A 16,225-nucleotide genomic window follows, 5' to 3' on the forward strand; every position below is an offset into this window, starting at 1 on the left:
TGTCTGTCATCGCTTCCTCGCTTCCCATTGGTTGACGACTGGCGGGAGCCAGAGGTTCGCGCTGCCGCCGCCGTTCTAAGGGACGGGGGGCTCGGGGCGGCCACGTCTACCCCGGACCGGGACCCCCCCGCATCCCCGGGGCGGCCACGTCTACCCCGGACCGGGACCCCCCCCACCTTATCCCCGCGTTGACCCCGCTCCAGAGCCGCCGGGCCCCGGCCCCATGGAGCGGCTCCGGGAGGTGAAGGCGCTGCTGAAGGGATGGGAAGCGGAGTTCGTGAGGGAGAGGCGGAGGAAGCCCGGGCAGGTACCGGGATGGAGGGGTAATGGAGGGGTAATGGATCGATAATGGGTGGGTAATGGATACTGGATCGATAATGGATGGGTAATGGATAATGGATGGGTAATGGATCGATAATGGATCGATAATGGGTGGGTAATGGATCGATAATGGATCGATAATGGATGGATGATGGATTGATAATGGATCGATAATGGATCAATAATGGATACTAGATCGATAATGGATGGATAATGGGTAATGGATGGATAATGGATAATGGATGGATAATGGATGGATAATGGATAATGGATCGATAATGGATGGGTAATGGATTGATAATGGGTGGATGATGGATGGATAATGGATCGATAATGGATGGATAATGGATAATGGATCAATGATGGATCGATAATGGATAGATAATGGAACAATAATGGATCGATGATGGATGGATAATGGATCGATGATGGATGGATAATGGATCGATAATGGATGGATAATGGATCTATAATGGATGGATAATGGATAATGGATGGATAATGGATCGATGATGGATGGGTAACAGATAATGGATGGATGATGGATCAATAATGGATGGATAATAGATGGATAATGGATCGATAATGGATGGATAATGGATCGATAATAGATGAATGACGGATAATGGATGGATGATGGAGGGATGGATGAACGGATGGATGGATAATGGATGGATGAACGGATGGATGGATAAGGGATGGATGGATGGATGATGGATGGATGGATGGATGGATGAAGGATGGATGGATGGATGGATGGATGTGATGGATGATGGATGGATGGATGGATGGATAACGGATGGATGTGGAGAGGATCCAGAGAGGACAACAGAGGCGGGGGGGGGGGGGGGGGGGGGAGCTGGAGCACCCTGCTCTAATGGAAGTGTCCCTGCCCACATCAAGGGTTGGAGCTGGATGAGCTTTAAGGTCTTTTCATCCAAGTGGGATTCCTGATGTGTTTCCTTTGCAGGCCGACATCCAGGCAGCTCCGGAGGCCACCAGGAGTGAGTGCGACCATCTCAGCCCATGGACCCTGGGGGGGCCTGGCTGCTTCTGGGGTCCCCGTGTGGGTGCTGAATGGGTGCAGGTGCCCAAATGGATCCTGGAGGAGAGGAGGCTCCAGTGCCTGACCCATGGAAAGGGGCTTTGGACACGGGATGCAGGGATGGGATGAGGAGGAACAGCTCCAATGAGAAGAGGGAAGAGTTGGATGGGATCTTGGGAAGTTCTCCCCCGTGAGGGTGCTGGTTCACTGGGAGGGTTTGGATGGAGAAGTTTGGGATGCTCCATCCCTGGCCTCCAAAATCCCATTGGATCCTTCCACGCTGCTGCCTCCAATCCCTGCTGGGGTTGAAAGGCAGCAGCTGGGACCCCATCACCAGGAGCCTGCTGCTCCCGGACCAAGCCCCATGCCAGCATCGCCCCGAGCTGCCCAAACCCCGGTCAGATCCCTCTGGGATGAAGGAAACCATCCCACGTCTCCATGGGCTCATCCCAAAGCCGGCGGCCAGGGCCTCACCGGCGAGCTCCGGGCAGAAGGTGTTGGTCCTACGAGCCACCTCCTCCAACGTGGGCAATGGAGCTTCCTCCTCCTCCTCCTCCTCCTCTTCCTCAGGAGCGGGGCCGCTCTTCTCCACCCCTCTGGCAGTTCCTAGTGGGAAAGGGGCCTTCCCTTCACTCACCTCCATGGGGAGCAGCAGCCCCATGGTTCCCCCCGCTCCCAGACGTTATCCCTGAAAGCCCTTGAGGAAACAGGGGAGAGAAGCCCCAGGGAGGAGGGAATCCGAACCCGGCCCTTGGCTTTGCCAAGCCCATCCCATAATCCAAGCATCCAGAGCCAACCCTCAGCAAGGGTGGGAGAGCCTGGGAAGGAGAAGCTCCAGGAGACCTGAGAGCAGCTCCCAGTGCCTAAAGGGGCTCCAGGAAAGCTGGATTGGGGCTTGGGCCAAGGGCTGGAGGGATGGGAAGAGGGAAGAGTTGGATGGGATCTTGGGAAGTTCTTCCCCATGAGGGGGGTGGGAGGGGTTGGATGGAGACGTTTGGGATGCTCCATCCTCAAGGCCGGGTTGGACACAGGGGCTTGGAGCCCCCTGCTCCAGTGGCAGGGCTTGGAGGTGGAGGAGCTTTAAGGTCCCTTCATCCCAACCCATTCCATGATTCCATGGTGACCTCTCCCAGGGCTTTACAAGGAGTACAGGATGCTGAAGCAGCAGCAAGTGGGGTCGGATCCTGCCCAGCCCAGCCCCTCTGGCCAATCAGCAGCCCAGGAGCCTCCAATCACAGAGCAGGTACTGGAGAGGCCACCGCAGGCAATTCCCATGGGATGCTCCCCTCATCCCAGATTCTCTTCCCGCTTCCAAAGGATGAGCTCGGAGCAGCTGCTTCCCCCGCTCCCCTCTCCTCTTGGGGTGCATCTGGGCTCACCTCCATGACAGAATTCCAGGCCTTTTGGGTGGGGAAGCTTTGGATTTGGGTCCTTTTGGGATCGAGCGTTCCCCGGTGTCCTTGCAGGTGCCGGATTCCAGCTCTTGGGGCTCGCACCTCAACCGGCAGCCGAAGGCGCCGCGCCTGACCCCCCCCGTGCCCGAGGCCTCGGTGCAATCCTATGGGATGAAGCTGAAATCCAAGCTGGGAGCCGCTGGGAAGGTCAGGATGGGTCTCGGCTCGAGGCTGGAGCCGCTGCTGAGCCTCTTCCCCCTCTTGGGGACCCCCAACGTCAAGGCCTCCTCCTTCCATCGCTATGGGCAAAGGGGGGGGAGATGCTGGTGAGCACCGCGGGAGCTCCGGTGGGGAATGTTTTGGAGGGGGATCTCAGCCCTCTTTCTCCTTTCCCTCCACGCACAGGAGCCCCCCCCTGACCCCACGGAGAGCCCCAGGGCCCAGGCAGAGCCCCGTTATCCCCAAGCTCCGGAAGAGCCGCGACGCGTCCGCGGCGCCGATGGAGCCTTCGCTAAGGGAAGAAGCCAGAGCAGAAGATCTCCTCCTTCCCCCCTCGGTGTCCGGGCTGGCTCCCCTCATCCTGGCTGCGGGGTCGAAGCCTTCCCAAGCTCCCCAGGCCAGGAGGAGATTCCAGGAGCTGAAGGAGACGTTGGCGCAGACCCTGGGCTCGCTGGATCCCGCCTGGCTCCGCAGGTGCCAAGGGGCACCCACGGGTGAGGGGACCGATGCGGGTCCCCCGCCGGAGGAGGAGCGAGGAGGAGAAGCCGTTGGTGCCCCCCTGAAGCAGGAGGAAGGAAGGGGAGGAGAAGCAGGGGGAGATTCCAATCGGAAAAGGCCACGTGAGGATGGGGGACAGGAGGCTCCGGCAAAGCTCCGGCGTTGCCACCGAGGCTCGGCCAAGGGAGCGCGTGGTGCCGGCAATGGGAAGGAGGAGGAGAGCCGAGAGGAGAAGGAAGAGCAAAAGGAGCTCAGGAAGGTGATGGAGCCCTTGGAAAACCTCCTGGGAGAGGTGGAGGAGGAGGAGGAGAAGCCCAGGTCCACCCGCAGAGTCATCGCTGCCAGGTAGCACCCATCGGGTGGCTTCATCCAGCTCCAACCCCTTGCCATGGGGCAGGGCCCCCTTCCACTGGAGCAGGGTGCTCCAAGCCCCCTGTGTCCAACCTGGCCTTGAGCACTGCCAGGGATGGGGCAGCCAGAACTTCTCCATTCAACCCCTTCCAGTGTCCCACCACCGTCAGGGGGAAGAACTTCATCCCAAGATCCCATCTAATTCCTCCCTCTTCCAGCCGGAGCCGTTCCTCCTCATCCCATCCCTGCATCCCTCGTCCCAAGCCCCTCTCCAGCTTTCCTGCAGCCCCTTTAGGCACTGGGGCTGCTCTAAGGGCTCCTCTCCTCCAGGCTGCCCCAGCCCAGCTCTCCCAGCCTGGCTCCAGGGCAGAGCTGCTCCAGCCCCTGCAGCATCCCCATGGCCTCCTCTGGAGCAGCTCCACGTCCCTTTGCATCGGAGGAAGGCGCTGGGGGCTTCCTTTCACCCCGACGTCCTCCTGCCCTCATCCCTGCGCTCCGAGCATCTCCATCTCCTCCACCCGCACGGGACCACGAGATGGGGAGATGCCTCCTTCCCAGCCCCCTTATGGGGCAGTCAGTGGGGGGGGGGGGGGGGATGTTCCCTGCTGTGTCCTGGGCGCGGGCAGGGGTTTCCCTTCCCCACCACCTTCTCCTTGCAGAGCTTTTCCAAGGAGCAGAGGGAATTTCGTCCGGCTCAACCTGCGCAGTCGATGCCACGTCCGCGGCTTCGCCCTGCGAGGGATTCACCTCCGCAAGCAGGTAAAGGCCAAGCTGGTGGCTCCCTACATTTCCCCCCCCCCCCCCAAAAAAAAGGTGGGGAGGGATCCACTCGGCTTCCCCAAGCTTCCTTTAGGATCTCCTCATTCATTCGCACGGGATCCGTTGGGATCGCATCCCAACGCCGTTGCTCCGTGGGCTTTGAGGCGTTGGGGGCATCCTTGAGCGTTCCAGAAGGCAGGAGGGAAGGTTGAGGGTCACCCCCGGCTCCCAGGTGGTCAGGGCCATCAGTCTCACGGGAAGGATCTGGGGTGGATCCCTTGGGGATGTCCTGAGGGAAAGCAGGGGTGCGATAGGGAGCTGGATCATGGATGGGGAGAGGGGGAAACGTGGGTTCCTGCATCACCTCCTGCAGCCCTGATGGGGGTCAGGAACCCAGGAGAGGCATCCATGGCTCCTGAGGGAACAGGTGCCACAGTGGGGTTCCTGATGGCTGGAAAAGGGGCAACAGAACCCCCATGGTGTGAAGGGGGAACCCAGGGAGCTACCGAGCACTCAGCCTCCCCTCGGTGCCCAGCGGGATCCCGGAGAGCCCCGAAGACCCTCGGCTATCCAACGGGATCGAGCGTGGCTTTGTGGACACTCAAGGTGGGAACGTGGCGTGGGCTGCTCCTGCCTTGCAGATGTGGAAGCAGAAGTGGCAGAGGAAGGCCAGGTGGTTGGGAGGAGGTGGATCCGTGGGGCGCAGCGCTGACGTCTGCTTCCGTTGTGGGGGGACGGGACACTGGGCATCGTCGTGCCAGGGCCAAGGTGATCGTGGGATCATGGGATGGGATGGGATGGGATGGGATGGGATGGGATGGGATGGGAGGGATGGGATGGGATGGGAGGGGATGGGATGGGATGAGATGGGATGGGATGGGATGGGATGGGATGAGATGGGATGGGATGGGCAGGAGATGGGAAGGGAAGGCAGGAGATGGGATGGGAGGGATGGGATGGGATGGGAGGGGATGGGATGGGATGGGAGGGATGGGATGGGATGGGATGGGAGGAATGGGATGAGATGGGATGGGAGGGATGGGAGGGGAGGGATGGGATGGGAGGGATGGGATGGGAGGGGAGGGATGGGATGGGAGGGATGGGATGGGATGGGATGGGATGGGAGGGGAGGGATGGGATGGGATGGGATGGGATGGGATGGGATGGATCAGCCACTTCCATCCAGCTCCACTGGAGCAGGGTGCTCCAAGCCCTGTGTCCAACCCGGCCTTGAGGATGGAGCATCCCAAACGTCTCCATCACCCTCATGGGGAAGAACTTCCCAAGATCCCATCCAACTCTTCCCTCTTCCCATCCCTCCAGCCCTTGGCCCAAGCCCCAATCCAGCTTTCCTGGAGCCCCTTTAGGCACTGGGAGCTGCTCTCAGGTCTCCTGGAGCTTCTCCTTCCCAGGCTCTCCCACCCTTGCTGAGGGTTGGCTCTGGATGCTTGGATTATGGGATGGGCCTGGCAAAGCCAAGGGCCGGGTTCGGATTCCCTCCTCCCTGGGGCTTCTCTCCCCTGTTTCCTCAAGGGCTTTCAGGGATAACGTCTGGGAGCGGGGGGAACCATGGGGCTGCTGCTCCCCATGGAGGTGAGTGAAGGGAAGGCCCCTTTCCCACTAGGAACTGCCAGAGGGGTGGAGAAGAGCGGCCCCGCTCCTGAGGAAGAGGAGGAGGAGGAGGAAGCTCCATTGCCCACGTTGGAGGAGGTGGCTCGTAGGACCAACACCTTCTGCCCGGAGCTCTCCGGTGAGGCCCTGGCCGCCGGCTTTGGGATGAGCCCATGGAGACGTGGGATGGTTTCCTTCATCCCAGAGGGATCTGACCGGGGTTTGGGCAGCTCGGGGCGATGCTGGCATAGGGCTTGGTCCGGGAGCAGCAGGCTCCTGGTGATGGGGTCCCAGCTGCTGCCTTTCAACCCCAGCAGGGATTGGAGGCAGCAGCGTGGAAGGATCCAATGGGATTTTGGGGGCAACCACTCCCCTGGATGGATGGAGGCCGGCGTACGAGCCCCCAGCTCCACCAGCGCCCATGGAGCCCCTCTACGGCCTCGGACCGGAGGGGAAGGTGCAAGGTAGGGCTCCAAGGGATGCTCCAGCCATGGCGGGGTGGGTCGGGGGCCTCTGCTCCTCCCCTAAGCACGTGTGGTCCCCTGCAGAGACCCCAAAGGAGGTGGTTGAAGCTCTGCAGGCTTTTGGGTACAGCTCCTTCCGCCCCGGCCAGGAGGTGGCCATCATGAGGATCCTCTCCGGTGGGTTTCCTTCTTCCTCCTCCTCTTCCTCTCCTCTCCATGAGCAGGGGGAGCCCAAGCGATTGAGGTGGTCCCCAACGCCTCGGCTCTTCTTCCAGGTCTCTCCACCTTGGTGGTGTTGTCCACAGGGATGGGGAAGTCTCTTTGCTACCAGCTCCCCGCTTACCTCTACCGCAAGCGCTCCAAGTGCATCGCCTTGGTCATCTCCCCTCTGGTGTCCCTCATGGATGATCAGGTCTCGGGGCTTCCACGGTGCCTGAAGGCCGTCTGCATCCACTCCAACATGCCCCGATCCCAACGGGAAGCAGCGATGGAGAAGGTGAGGGACCACGCGTCCTCCATGGGAGAGCCGTGTGTGCTCCACGAGGGACCTCAACGGGGCCGCGTTCCGATGGGAGGACCTCCCGTTGCACCCAATGGACACCTTGGGGGTGTCCCATAGGTGATGCAGGGCCAAGTGCAGATCCTGCTGCTGTCCCCGGAAGCTCTGGTTGGGGGCGGTGGATCCGGAGGTGGATTCCTGCCCTCCGCCGACCGCCTGCCGCCCGTGGCCTTCGCCTGCATCGACGAAGCCCATTGCGTCTCCGAGTGGTCCCACAACTTCCGACCCTGCTACCTGCGGCTCTGCAAGGTGGGAGGGAGGGAGAAGCCCCATCCCGAAGGAGGCTTTGGGGAATGCAGGCAGGGATCCAACCTCGCCTCCCCTCCCCTTCCCACCAGGTTCTGCGCCGTCGCCTGGGTGTGCGCTGCTTCCTCGGGCTGACGGCGACGGCCACGGTGGCCGCGGCGCGGGATGTGGTCCAGCATCTGGGAATCCCTCCCGAGGAAGGGGTAACGGTGCGCTCGGCCGCCGTGCCCCCCAACCTGCTCCTCTCCGTCTCCATGGACAGGGACAGGGATGAGGTAGGGACAAGGGAATGGGGTTTGTTGCTGTGAGCGGGGAAGCCTGGAAGGGGTTGGGTTGGAAGGGACCTTGAAGGTCATCCAGCTCCAAGCCCTACCGTGGGTAGGGACACCTTCCTACTGGAGCAGGGTGCTCCAAGCCCCCTGTGTCCAACCGGGCCTTGAGCACTGCCAGGGATGGAGCATCCCGGACTTCTCCATTCAACCTCTTCCAGTGTCCCACCACCCTCGTGGGGAAGAACTTCCAGAGGTTTCATCTAATTCCTCCCCCTTCCAGTTGCAGCCGTTCCTCCTCATCCCATCCCTGCAGCCCTCATCCCAAGCCCCTCTCCAGGTTCCCTGCAGCCCCTTTAGGCACTGGAGCTGCTCTCAGGTCTCCCCTTCAGGAGCCTTCTCTTGTCCAGGCTGCCCCAGCCCAGCTCTCTCAGCTTGGCTCCAGCATCTCCATGGCCTCCTCTGGCCTCCCTCCAACAGCTCCTCTAGGATGGAAAATCCCCCCCTAACTCTTCTTCGTGGGGGGACCTTCAAACCCTTTGGGATTGGGATTGCCCCATCCCTGGCAGTGCTCAAGGCCAGGTTGGCACTGGAGGGGCTGGAACCCCGCTCCCATGGCACGACCAGGTCCCCCTCCCGACCCCCCCCCATCCCATGGTTCTCCATCCTCAGGCCTTGATCTCCCTGCTCCAAGGGGAGCGTTTTGGCTCCCTGGACTCCATCATCGTCTACTGCACGCGGCGGGAGGAGACGGCGCGCGTCGCGGCGCTCATCCGGACCTGCCTCCAGGGAACGCCGCGCCGGGACGCTGCCCGGGGGAGGAAGGCCAAGGGTAGGTGAGCGGCATCGGGAATAGAGCCCGAACGAGGTGCATCCGCACTGGAACGGAGCCCAGAGAGCCCCTGTGGTGGATCCGCAATGGAACGGAGCCCCTGTGGTGGATCCGCAATGGAACGGAGCCCAGAGAGCCCCTGTGGTGGATCCATAATGGAATGGAGCCCCTGTGGTGGATCCGCAATGGAACGGAGCCCCTGTGGTGGATCTGTAATGGAATAGAGCCCAGAGAGCCCCTGTGGTGGATCCATAATGGAATAGAGCCCAGAGAGCCCCTGTGGTGGATCCATAATGGAATAGAGCCCAGAGAGCCCCTGTGGTGGATCCATAATGGAATGGAGCCCCTGTGGTGGATCCGCAATGGAACGGAGCCCCTGTGGTGGATCTGTAATGGAAGAGAGCCCAGAGAGCCCCTGTGGTGGATCCATAATGGAATGGAGCCCGTGTGGTGGATCCATAATGGAATGGAGCCCAGAGAGCCCCTGTGGTGGATCCACAATGGAACGGAGCCCCTGTGGTGGATCCGTAATGGAATAGAGCCCAGAGAGCCCCTGTGGTGGATCCATAATGGAATGGAGCCCCTGTGGTGGATCCGCAATGGAATAGAGCCTGGGATATCTCACCTGGTGGATCCACACTGGAACGGAGCCCAGAGAGCCCGTGTGGTGGATCCACAATGGAATGGAGCCCCTGTGGTGGATCCATAATGGAATGGAGCCCAGAGAGTCCGTGTGGTGGATCCATAATGGAATGGAGCCTGTGTGGTGGATCCATAATGGAATGGAGCCTGTGTGGTGGATCCATAATGGAATGGAGCCCAGAGAGCCCCTGTGGTGGATCCACACTGGAACGGAGCCCAGAGAGCCCCTGTGGTGGATCTGTAATGGAACAGAGCCCGTGTGGTGGATCCATAATGGAATAGACCCTGGAATATCTCACCTGGTGGATCCATAATGGAATGGAGCCCAGAGAGCAAGTGTGGTGGATCCATAATGGAATAGAGCCCATGTGGTGGATCCATGTTGGAATGGAGCCTGGAATATCTCACCTGGTGGATCCACAATGGAATAGAGCCTGGGATATCTCACCTGGTGGATCCATAATGGAATAGAGCCTGGGATATCTCACCTGGTGGATCCATAATGGAATAGAGCCTGGGATATCTCACCTGGTGGATCCATAATGGAATAGAGCCTGGGATATCTCACCTGGTGGATCCACAATGGAATAGAGCCTGGGATATCTCACCTGGTGGATCCATAATGGAATAGAGCCTGGGATATCTCACCTGGTGGATCCATAATGGAATGGAGCCTGGGATATCTCACCTGGTGGATCCATAATGGAATAGAGCCTGGGATATCTCACCTGGTGGATCCATAATGGAATAGAGCCTGGGATATCTCACCTGGTGGATCCATAATGGAATAGAGCCTGGGATATCTCACCTGGTGGATCCATAATGGAATAGAGCCTGGGATATCTCACCTGGTGGATCCATAATGGAATAGAGCCTGGGATATCTCACCTGGTGGATCCATAATGGAATGGAGCCTGGGATATCTCACCTGGTGGATCCATAATGGAATAGAGCCTGGGATATCTCACCTGGTGGATCCATAATGGAATAGAGCCTGGGATATCTCACCTGGTGGATCCACAATGGAATGGAGCCTGGGATATCTCACCTGGTGGATCCATAATGGAATGGAGCCTGGGATATCTCACCTGGTGGATCCATAATGGAATAGAGCCTGGGATATCTCACCTGGTGGATCCACAATGGAATAGAGCCTGGGATATCTCACCTGGTGGATCCATAATGGAATAGAGCCTGGGATATCTCACCTGGTGGATCCATGTTGGAACAGGAAATCCACAGGGAACGAGCTGTGCTTTTGGGAAGGTTTCTGGCTCCATTTGGGCCCTCAAAGCCTGGTTTTGGTGCTGCCGAAGTCCTTGAGATTGAGTTTAGCCCTCCTTGTCCACCTCAATGGGCTTCCTTCCTTCTCAACCTGGAACCCCCCGGATCCTGCCACCCCATTTCCAAACCAACCAGAGCTCGATAACGCTCGGCAGCGACCAAAGAGCCGAGGAACGCACCCATTCCTCTCCTCCCCATCGATCCCAACGCCAGGGCAGGGTCTTCTCCTCATCCCCTTCCCAATTCCACCCCCCCCTTTGGGGGTTTCCAGGCCTGGAAACCCCCTCCTCGAGCCCCATTCAAGCCTCTCCTCTTCTTCCTTCAGGCAGAGGAGCCTCCAGCGCCGGTCCTCAGTTGAGTTGGCCGATTCCTACCACGCCGGCCTCTCCGCCGCCGAGCGCCGCCGCGTGCAGAGCCGCTTCATGAGCGGCCACCTCCGCGTGGTGGTGGCCACGGTGGCCTTTGGGATGGGGCTGGATAAGGCGGACGTGCGCGGGGTGATCCACTACAACATGCCCAAGAGCTTGGAGAGCTACGTGCAGGAGATCGGGCGCGCCGGGCGGGACGGGGCCACCGCTCATTGCCACCTCTTCTTGGATCCGGAGGTAGCGTTGGAGGCACGGAACGGGGTTGGCGTTGGCGTTCTCCTTGGGTCTTGGGGCTCTCCTTGGCCAAGGTTGACCCTTGCTCTCCCAGGGGGGACCTGCACGAGAGCTGCGGCGGCACATCTATGGGGGATGAAGCCATCAGCACCGGTCCCATCGGGATGGGGCTCTGGGAGGAACGGGATGGGATGGGATGGGGCGCACCGGAGGTTGGGATGAGGCAGCTCTGGGGGGGTCACATCTGGTGCGAGGACCTCAGTGACAGCGGTCGAACCATGGAGCACCAAAAGGAAGCTGGGGAGAAGGACTTGGGGGTGTTGGGTGAGGAGAGGGCTCCTGAGGTCATCGCTGGTGGGGGAACGCGGTGGAGATGCTTTGGTTGGTGGTGGTCACGTTGGGGAGATGATGGAGAGGAGACGGCTCCTGAAGGGGAGACCTCAGAGCAGCTCCAGGGCCTGCAGGGAGCCTGGAGAGGGGCTTGGGACAAGGGATGGGGAGATGGGAGGAGGAGGAATGGATCCAACTGGAAGAGGGAAGAGTTGGATGGGATCTTGGGATGAATGAGGGCGGTGGGACGCTGGGAGGGGTGGAATGGCGAAGCTGTGGCTGCCCCATCCCTGGCAGTGTTGGTTGTTGCTTGGAGCACCCCACTCTAGGGGAAGATGTCCCCTCCCCGTGGCAGGGCTTGGAGCTGGGTGAACTTTGAGCTCCTTTCCAGCACATTCCATGAGTCCATGAGCTCAGTTGAGCGCAGTGAGGATGAGGGGAAGGATCCGGCCTGGGGAGCGGTTGGGATGGTCGGGATGTCCTCTCTCCCCCTCCATTGCAGGCTGGGCAGGTGGAAGATGCTGAGCTGGCCGAGCTCCTGCAGGAAGAGGTGGGAGAGGAGGCGAGTGGGACAAGGCAGAGCGGGGCCCGGGTGTGCTACAAGCACGAGCGAGCCATCCCCATCCAACCAACCGTGGAGGCCCTGGACCTGCGAGAGGAAGGTGATGGCAATACCCAGCCTTGGAGACCCCAGATCCCTTTGGGAGCCCTCCAGCAGCTCCTCAACCTCCTGTCCTGCAGCTATCGAGACCCTCCTGTGCTACCTGGAGCTTCACCCGCGGCGCTGGTTGGAGCTGCTGCCTCCCACCTACTCCTCGTGCCGGCTCCAGTGCTATGGAGGAGCCCGGCAGCTCCGGGACGTGGCTCGGAGGTAGGAGCCCCCGTGGTGGCCACCGTGGCCGTGGGCTGTGCCAATGGGGCTCCGAACCGTGGGGCCAACGTGGTTTCGGTGTCTCCTGGTCCTCAGCTCCCCCCCCGTCGCCGTGTTCCTGGCTCGGGAGCGCTTGGAGGGCAAGGAGCACGTGGAGAGCAGCTCCGTGGAGTTCAACGTGGTCTCCTTGAGCGACTCCATGGGGTGGGAGGTGGTGCTGGTGAAACGAGCCCTGCGCCAGCTCCAGTGGGACCCGCGGCTGCGGAGAGGTACCGGCATCTGCCAGGGTTCCTTGGGAGGGAGGGGGATGCGGCCTGTCGGCGGGGTCTTGGTGAGGGCCAAGTCTTGGTGAGGACCAAGTCTTGATGGGTGCCAGGTCTTGGTGGGCTCCAGGTCTTGGTGAGGGCCAGGTCTTGGTGGGTTCCAGGTCTTGGTGGGCTCCAGGTCTTGGTGGGTTCCAGGTCTTGGTGGGTTCCAGGTCTTGGTGGGTGCCAGGTCTTGGTGGGTGCTAGGTCTTGGTGAGGGCCAGGTCTTGGTGAGGGCCAGGTCTTGGTGGGTGCCAGGTCTTGGTGGGCGCCAGGTCTTGGTGAGGGCCAGATCTTGGTGGGTGCCAGGTCTTGGTGGGCTTCAGGTCTTGGTGGGTTCCAGGTCTTGGTGAGGGCCAGGTCTTGGTGGGTGCCAGGTCTTGGTGGGCTCCAGGTCTTGGTGAGGGCCTGGTCTTGGTGGGTGCCTGGTCTTGGTGGGCTCCAGGTCTTGGTGGGCTCCAGGTCTTGGTGAGGGCCTGGGCTTGATGGGCTCCAGGTCTTGGTGGGCTCCAGGTCTTGGTGGGCGCCAGGTCTTGGTGGGCGCCAGGTCTTGGTGGGCTCCAGGTCTTGGTGGGTGCCAGGTCTTGGTGAGGGCCAGGGCTTGATGGGCTCCAGGTCTTGGTGGGCTTCAGGTCTTGTTGGGCTCCAGGTCTTGGTGAGGGCCAGGTCTTGGTGGGCTCCAGGTCTTGTTGGGTGCCAGGTCTTGATGGGCTCCAGGTCTTGGTGAGGGCCAGGTCTTGGTGGGCTTCAGTTCTTGTCGGGCTCCAGGTCTTGGTGGGCTCCAGGTCTTGGTGATGGCCAAGTCTTGATGGGCTTCAGGTCTTGTTGGGTGCCAGGTCTTGGTGGGCTCTAGGTCTTGGTGGGTGCCAGGTCTTGGTGGGTGCCAGGTCATGATGGGCACCAGGTCTTGGTGGGTGCCAGGTCTTGGTGGACTCCAGGTCTTGGTGAGGGACAGGGTTTGATGGGCTCCAGTTCTTGTCGGGCGCCAGGTCTTGGTGGGCTCCAGGTCTTGGTGGGCACCAGGTCTTGGTGAGCATGAGGTCTTGATGGCCTTCAGGTCTTGGCAAGGGCCAGGTCTTGGTGGGCTCCAGGTCTTGGTGGGCTCCAGGTCTTGGTGGGCTCCAGGTCTTGGTGAGGGCCACGTCTTGGTGGGCACCAGGTCTTGGTGAGGGACAGGTCTTGGTGGGCTCCAGGTCTTGGTGGGCTCCAGGTCTTGGTGGGCTCCAGGTCTTGGTGAGGGCCAGGTCTTGGTGGGCTCCAGGTCTTGGTGGGTGCCAGGTCTTGGTGGTTTGCAGGTCTTAGTGGCTCCAGGTCATGGTGGGCTCGGGGTCTTGGTGGAGGCCAGGTCTTGGTGGCCATCAGGTGGTGGTGGGCCCCAGGTCTTGATGGACACCAGATCATTGTTGCTCTCAAGCCTCTCTTGGTGCCTTCAGACGGCCGCAGTGCTGGGAAGAGCGGGGTCGTGGTGGAGTTTGGAGACCTCTCCTTCCACCTCCGCGCCTACGGCGACCTCAGCGACGAGGAGCTGGACTCCGTCTGCGACTTCCTCCACCAGAGAGTGGTGGCCAGGGAGAAGATGGCCCTTGGCCAGCTCCGGGCCTGCTTCCAGGCCTTCCAGAGGTGAGTACGGCTGGAGAAGACCCCCCCAAAACCCTACGGAGCCCTTGCTTTGGTAGCCCCAGTGGTTGCCCATCCCTCCCAGTTTGGGAAGGGAGGAGGAAGAGGAGGAGGAGGAGGCTGATGCTGGGCTGCAGCGTGGCCTTCCAGACCTATGGCCCTCACCCTGTGGATGAGGAAGAGGAGAGGAGCTCCCGCCTGAAGGCTCTGCTCAGCGCCTACTTCGAGAAGGAGCCGGTTGAGCGCGGCCGCGAGGAGGAGGAGGATGAAGGTCCCGATGGCGCCCAAGTGAGCGCATCCCCTTCCCCTTGGGGAGCTCTCTCGGCCCCACGGCGCCAGGGAGGAGCGTGGGGATGAGGTGGGGAGGACGGCTGTGACCTGGACCCCCCCTTCCCCATCCTCCTCAGCTGCAGGACTGGGAGGACCGGATCCGCGCCGACATCCGGCGCTTCCTCGACATCCGCCGGGACGAGAAGTTCACCGGGAGAGCCGTGGCCAGGATCTTCCACGGCATCGGTAGGAGAAGGCAGAGCTCGGGGCTGGGCTCTTCCTCCTCCTCCTCCTCCCAACCACGCTCTTCCTCCACAGGAAGCCCCTGCTTCCCTGCCCAGGTCTACGGCCGGGACCGGCGCTTCTGGAGGAGGTATCTGTGCATGGACTTCCACCAGCTCGCCCGCGTGGCCACCGAGGAGATCCTGGCCACCAGGTGAGGCCAGGAGGAGGCATCGCCCCTCGTGCCACAACCCCTGAGGACCGGAGCCTGCTGAGGATGCTGCCGGCGCCTCGTACGTGAAGGCCAAGGGGGCATCACCCCCGCGTTGTGCACCCCTTGAGGAGCACGTCTTGGGGTTGGGGTTGGGTTGGGTTGGGGTTTGTGCCTGTCCTGCCTGCTCCGGGCACTGCCCCCGCTTGGTTTTTATGGGTTTTGTATGGGTTTTTATTGAGGAATTAATTAATTAAACTCCTGGATTTGAGGCACATCCTGCCTGTGTTACGATGGTGATGGAGAGGGGGTGTCGCCATGGAGATGGAGGGGTGATGCCCATCGCTGTGGAGATAAGGGGGTAGGATGCCCGTTGCCATGGAGATAAGGGGGTAGGATGCCCGTTGCCATGGAGATGGAGGGGTGGATGCCCGTTGCTATGGAGATAAGGGGGTAGGATGCCCGTTGCCATGGAGATAAGGGGGTAGGATGCCCTTTGCAATGGAGATGGAGGGGTGGATGCCCATCGCTATGGAGATAAGGGGGTAGGATGCCCGTTGCCATGGAGATAAGGGGGTAGGATGCCCATTGCCATGGAGATGGAGGGGTGGATGCCCATCGCTATGGAGATAAGGGGGTAGGATGCCCGTTGCCATGGAGATAAGGGGGTAGGACGCCCTTTGCAATGGAGATGGAGGGGTGGATGCCCATCGCTATGGAGATAAGGGGGTAGGATGCCCGTTGCCATGGAGATAAGGGGATGGATGTCCATAACCACAGAGATAAGGAGGTGGATGCCCATCACCATGGAGATAGCGGTGTTGGATACCCATTGCCATGGAGATATGTGGGTTGGACACCCATTACTATGGAGATAAGGAGGTGGATACCCATCACCATGGAGATAGCGGTGTTGGTTACCCATCGCCATGGAGATAGCGGTGTTGGCTACCCATTGCCATGGAGATATGTGGGTTGGATACCCATTGCCATGGAGATAGGGGGGTTGGACACCCATTACTATGGAGATAAGGGGGTAGGATGCCCGTTGCCATGGAGATAAGGGGGTAGGATACCCGTTGCCATGGAGATAGGGGGTTGGATGCCCATTACAATGGAAATAGGGGCTTGGACCATGGCTATGGGGCACCGGGTACCTGCTGTGGGTCCATGGGCACCCCATGGCTATGGGGCACTGGGTACCTGCTGTGGGTCCATAGGCACCCCATGGCTATGGGGCACTGGGTACCTGCTGTGGGTCCATGGGCACCCCATGGCTATGGGGCACCAGGTACCTGCTGTG

At 60.7% G+C, this 16,225-nt stretch overlaps 1 protein-coding gene across 1 annotated transcript; it reads left to right on the forward strand.

Moving 5' to 3' along the window:
- Positions 1–223: 223 nt before the first annotated feature.
- LOC130602984 (ATP-dependent DNA helicase Q4-like) lies at positions 224–14,935 on the forward strand. The gene is made up of 23 exons (XM_057416376.1): positions 224–307; positions 1,292–1,325; positions 2,500–2,609; positions 2,833–2,971; positions 3,171–3,822; positions 4,488–4,587; positions 5,229–5,355; positions 6,212–6,337; positions 6,513–6,662; positions 6,747–6,839; positions 6,938–7,158; positions 7,282–7,470; positions 7,560–7,742; positions 8,409–8,572; positions 10,820–11,099; positions 11,191–11,226; positions 11,929–12,088; positions 12,168–12,297; positions 12,394–12,566; positions 14,036–14,222; positions 14,357–14,507; positions 14,627–14,735; positions 14,808–14,935. Exons 1-23 carry the CDS (start codon positions 224–226, stop codon positions 14,927–14,929), a joined length of 3,720 nt encoding a protein of 1,239 aa, XP_057272359.1. The 3' UTR covers positions 14,930–14,935.
- Positions 14,936–16,225: the final 1,290 nt, after the last annotated feature.

This window comes from Pezoporus wallicus, unplaced genomic scaffold (assembly GCF_028554395.1).
Source record: "Pezoporus wallicus isolate ANWC-B61680 ecotype Strahan unplaced genomic scaffold, APGP_CSIRO_Pwel_v1 contig_10817, whole genome shotgun sequence".
NCBI lineage: Eukaryota > Metazoa > Chordata > Aves > Psittaciformes > Psittacidae > Pezoporus > Pezoporus wallicus.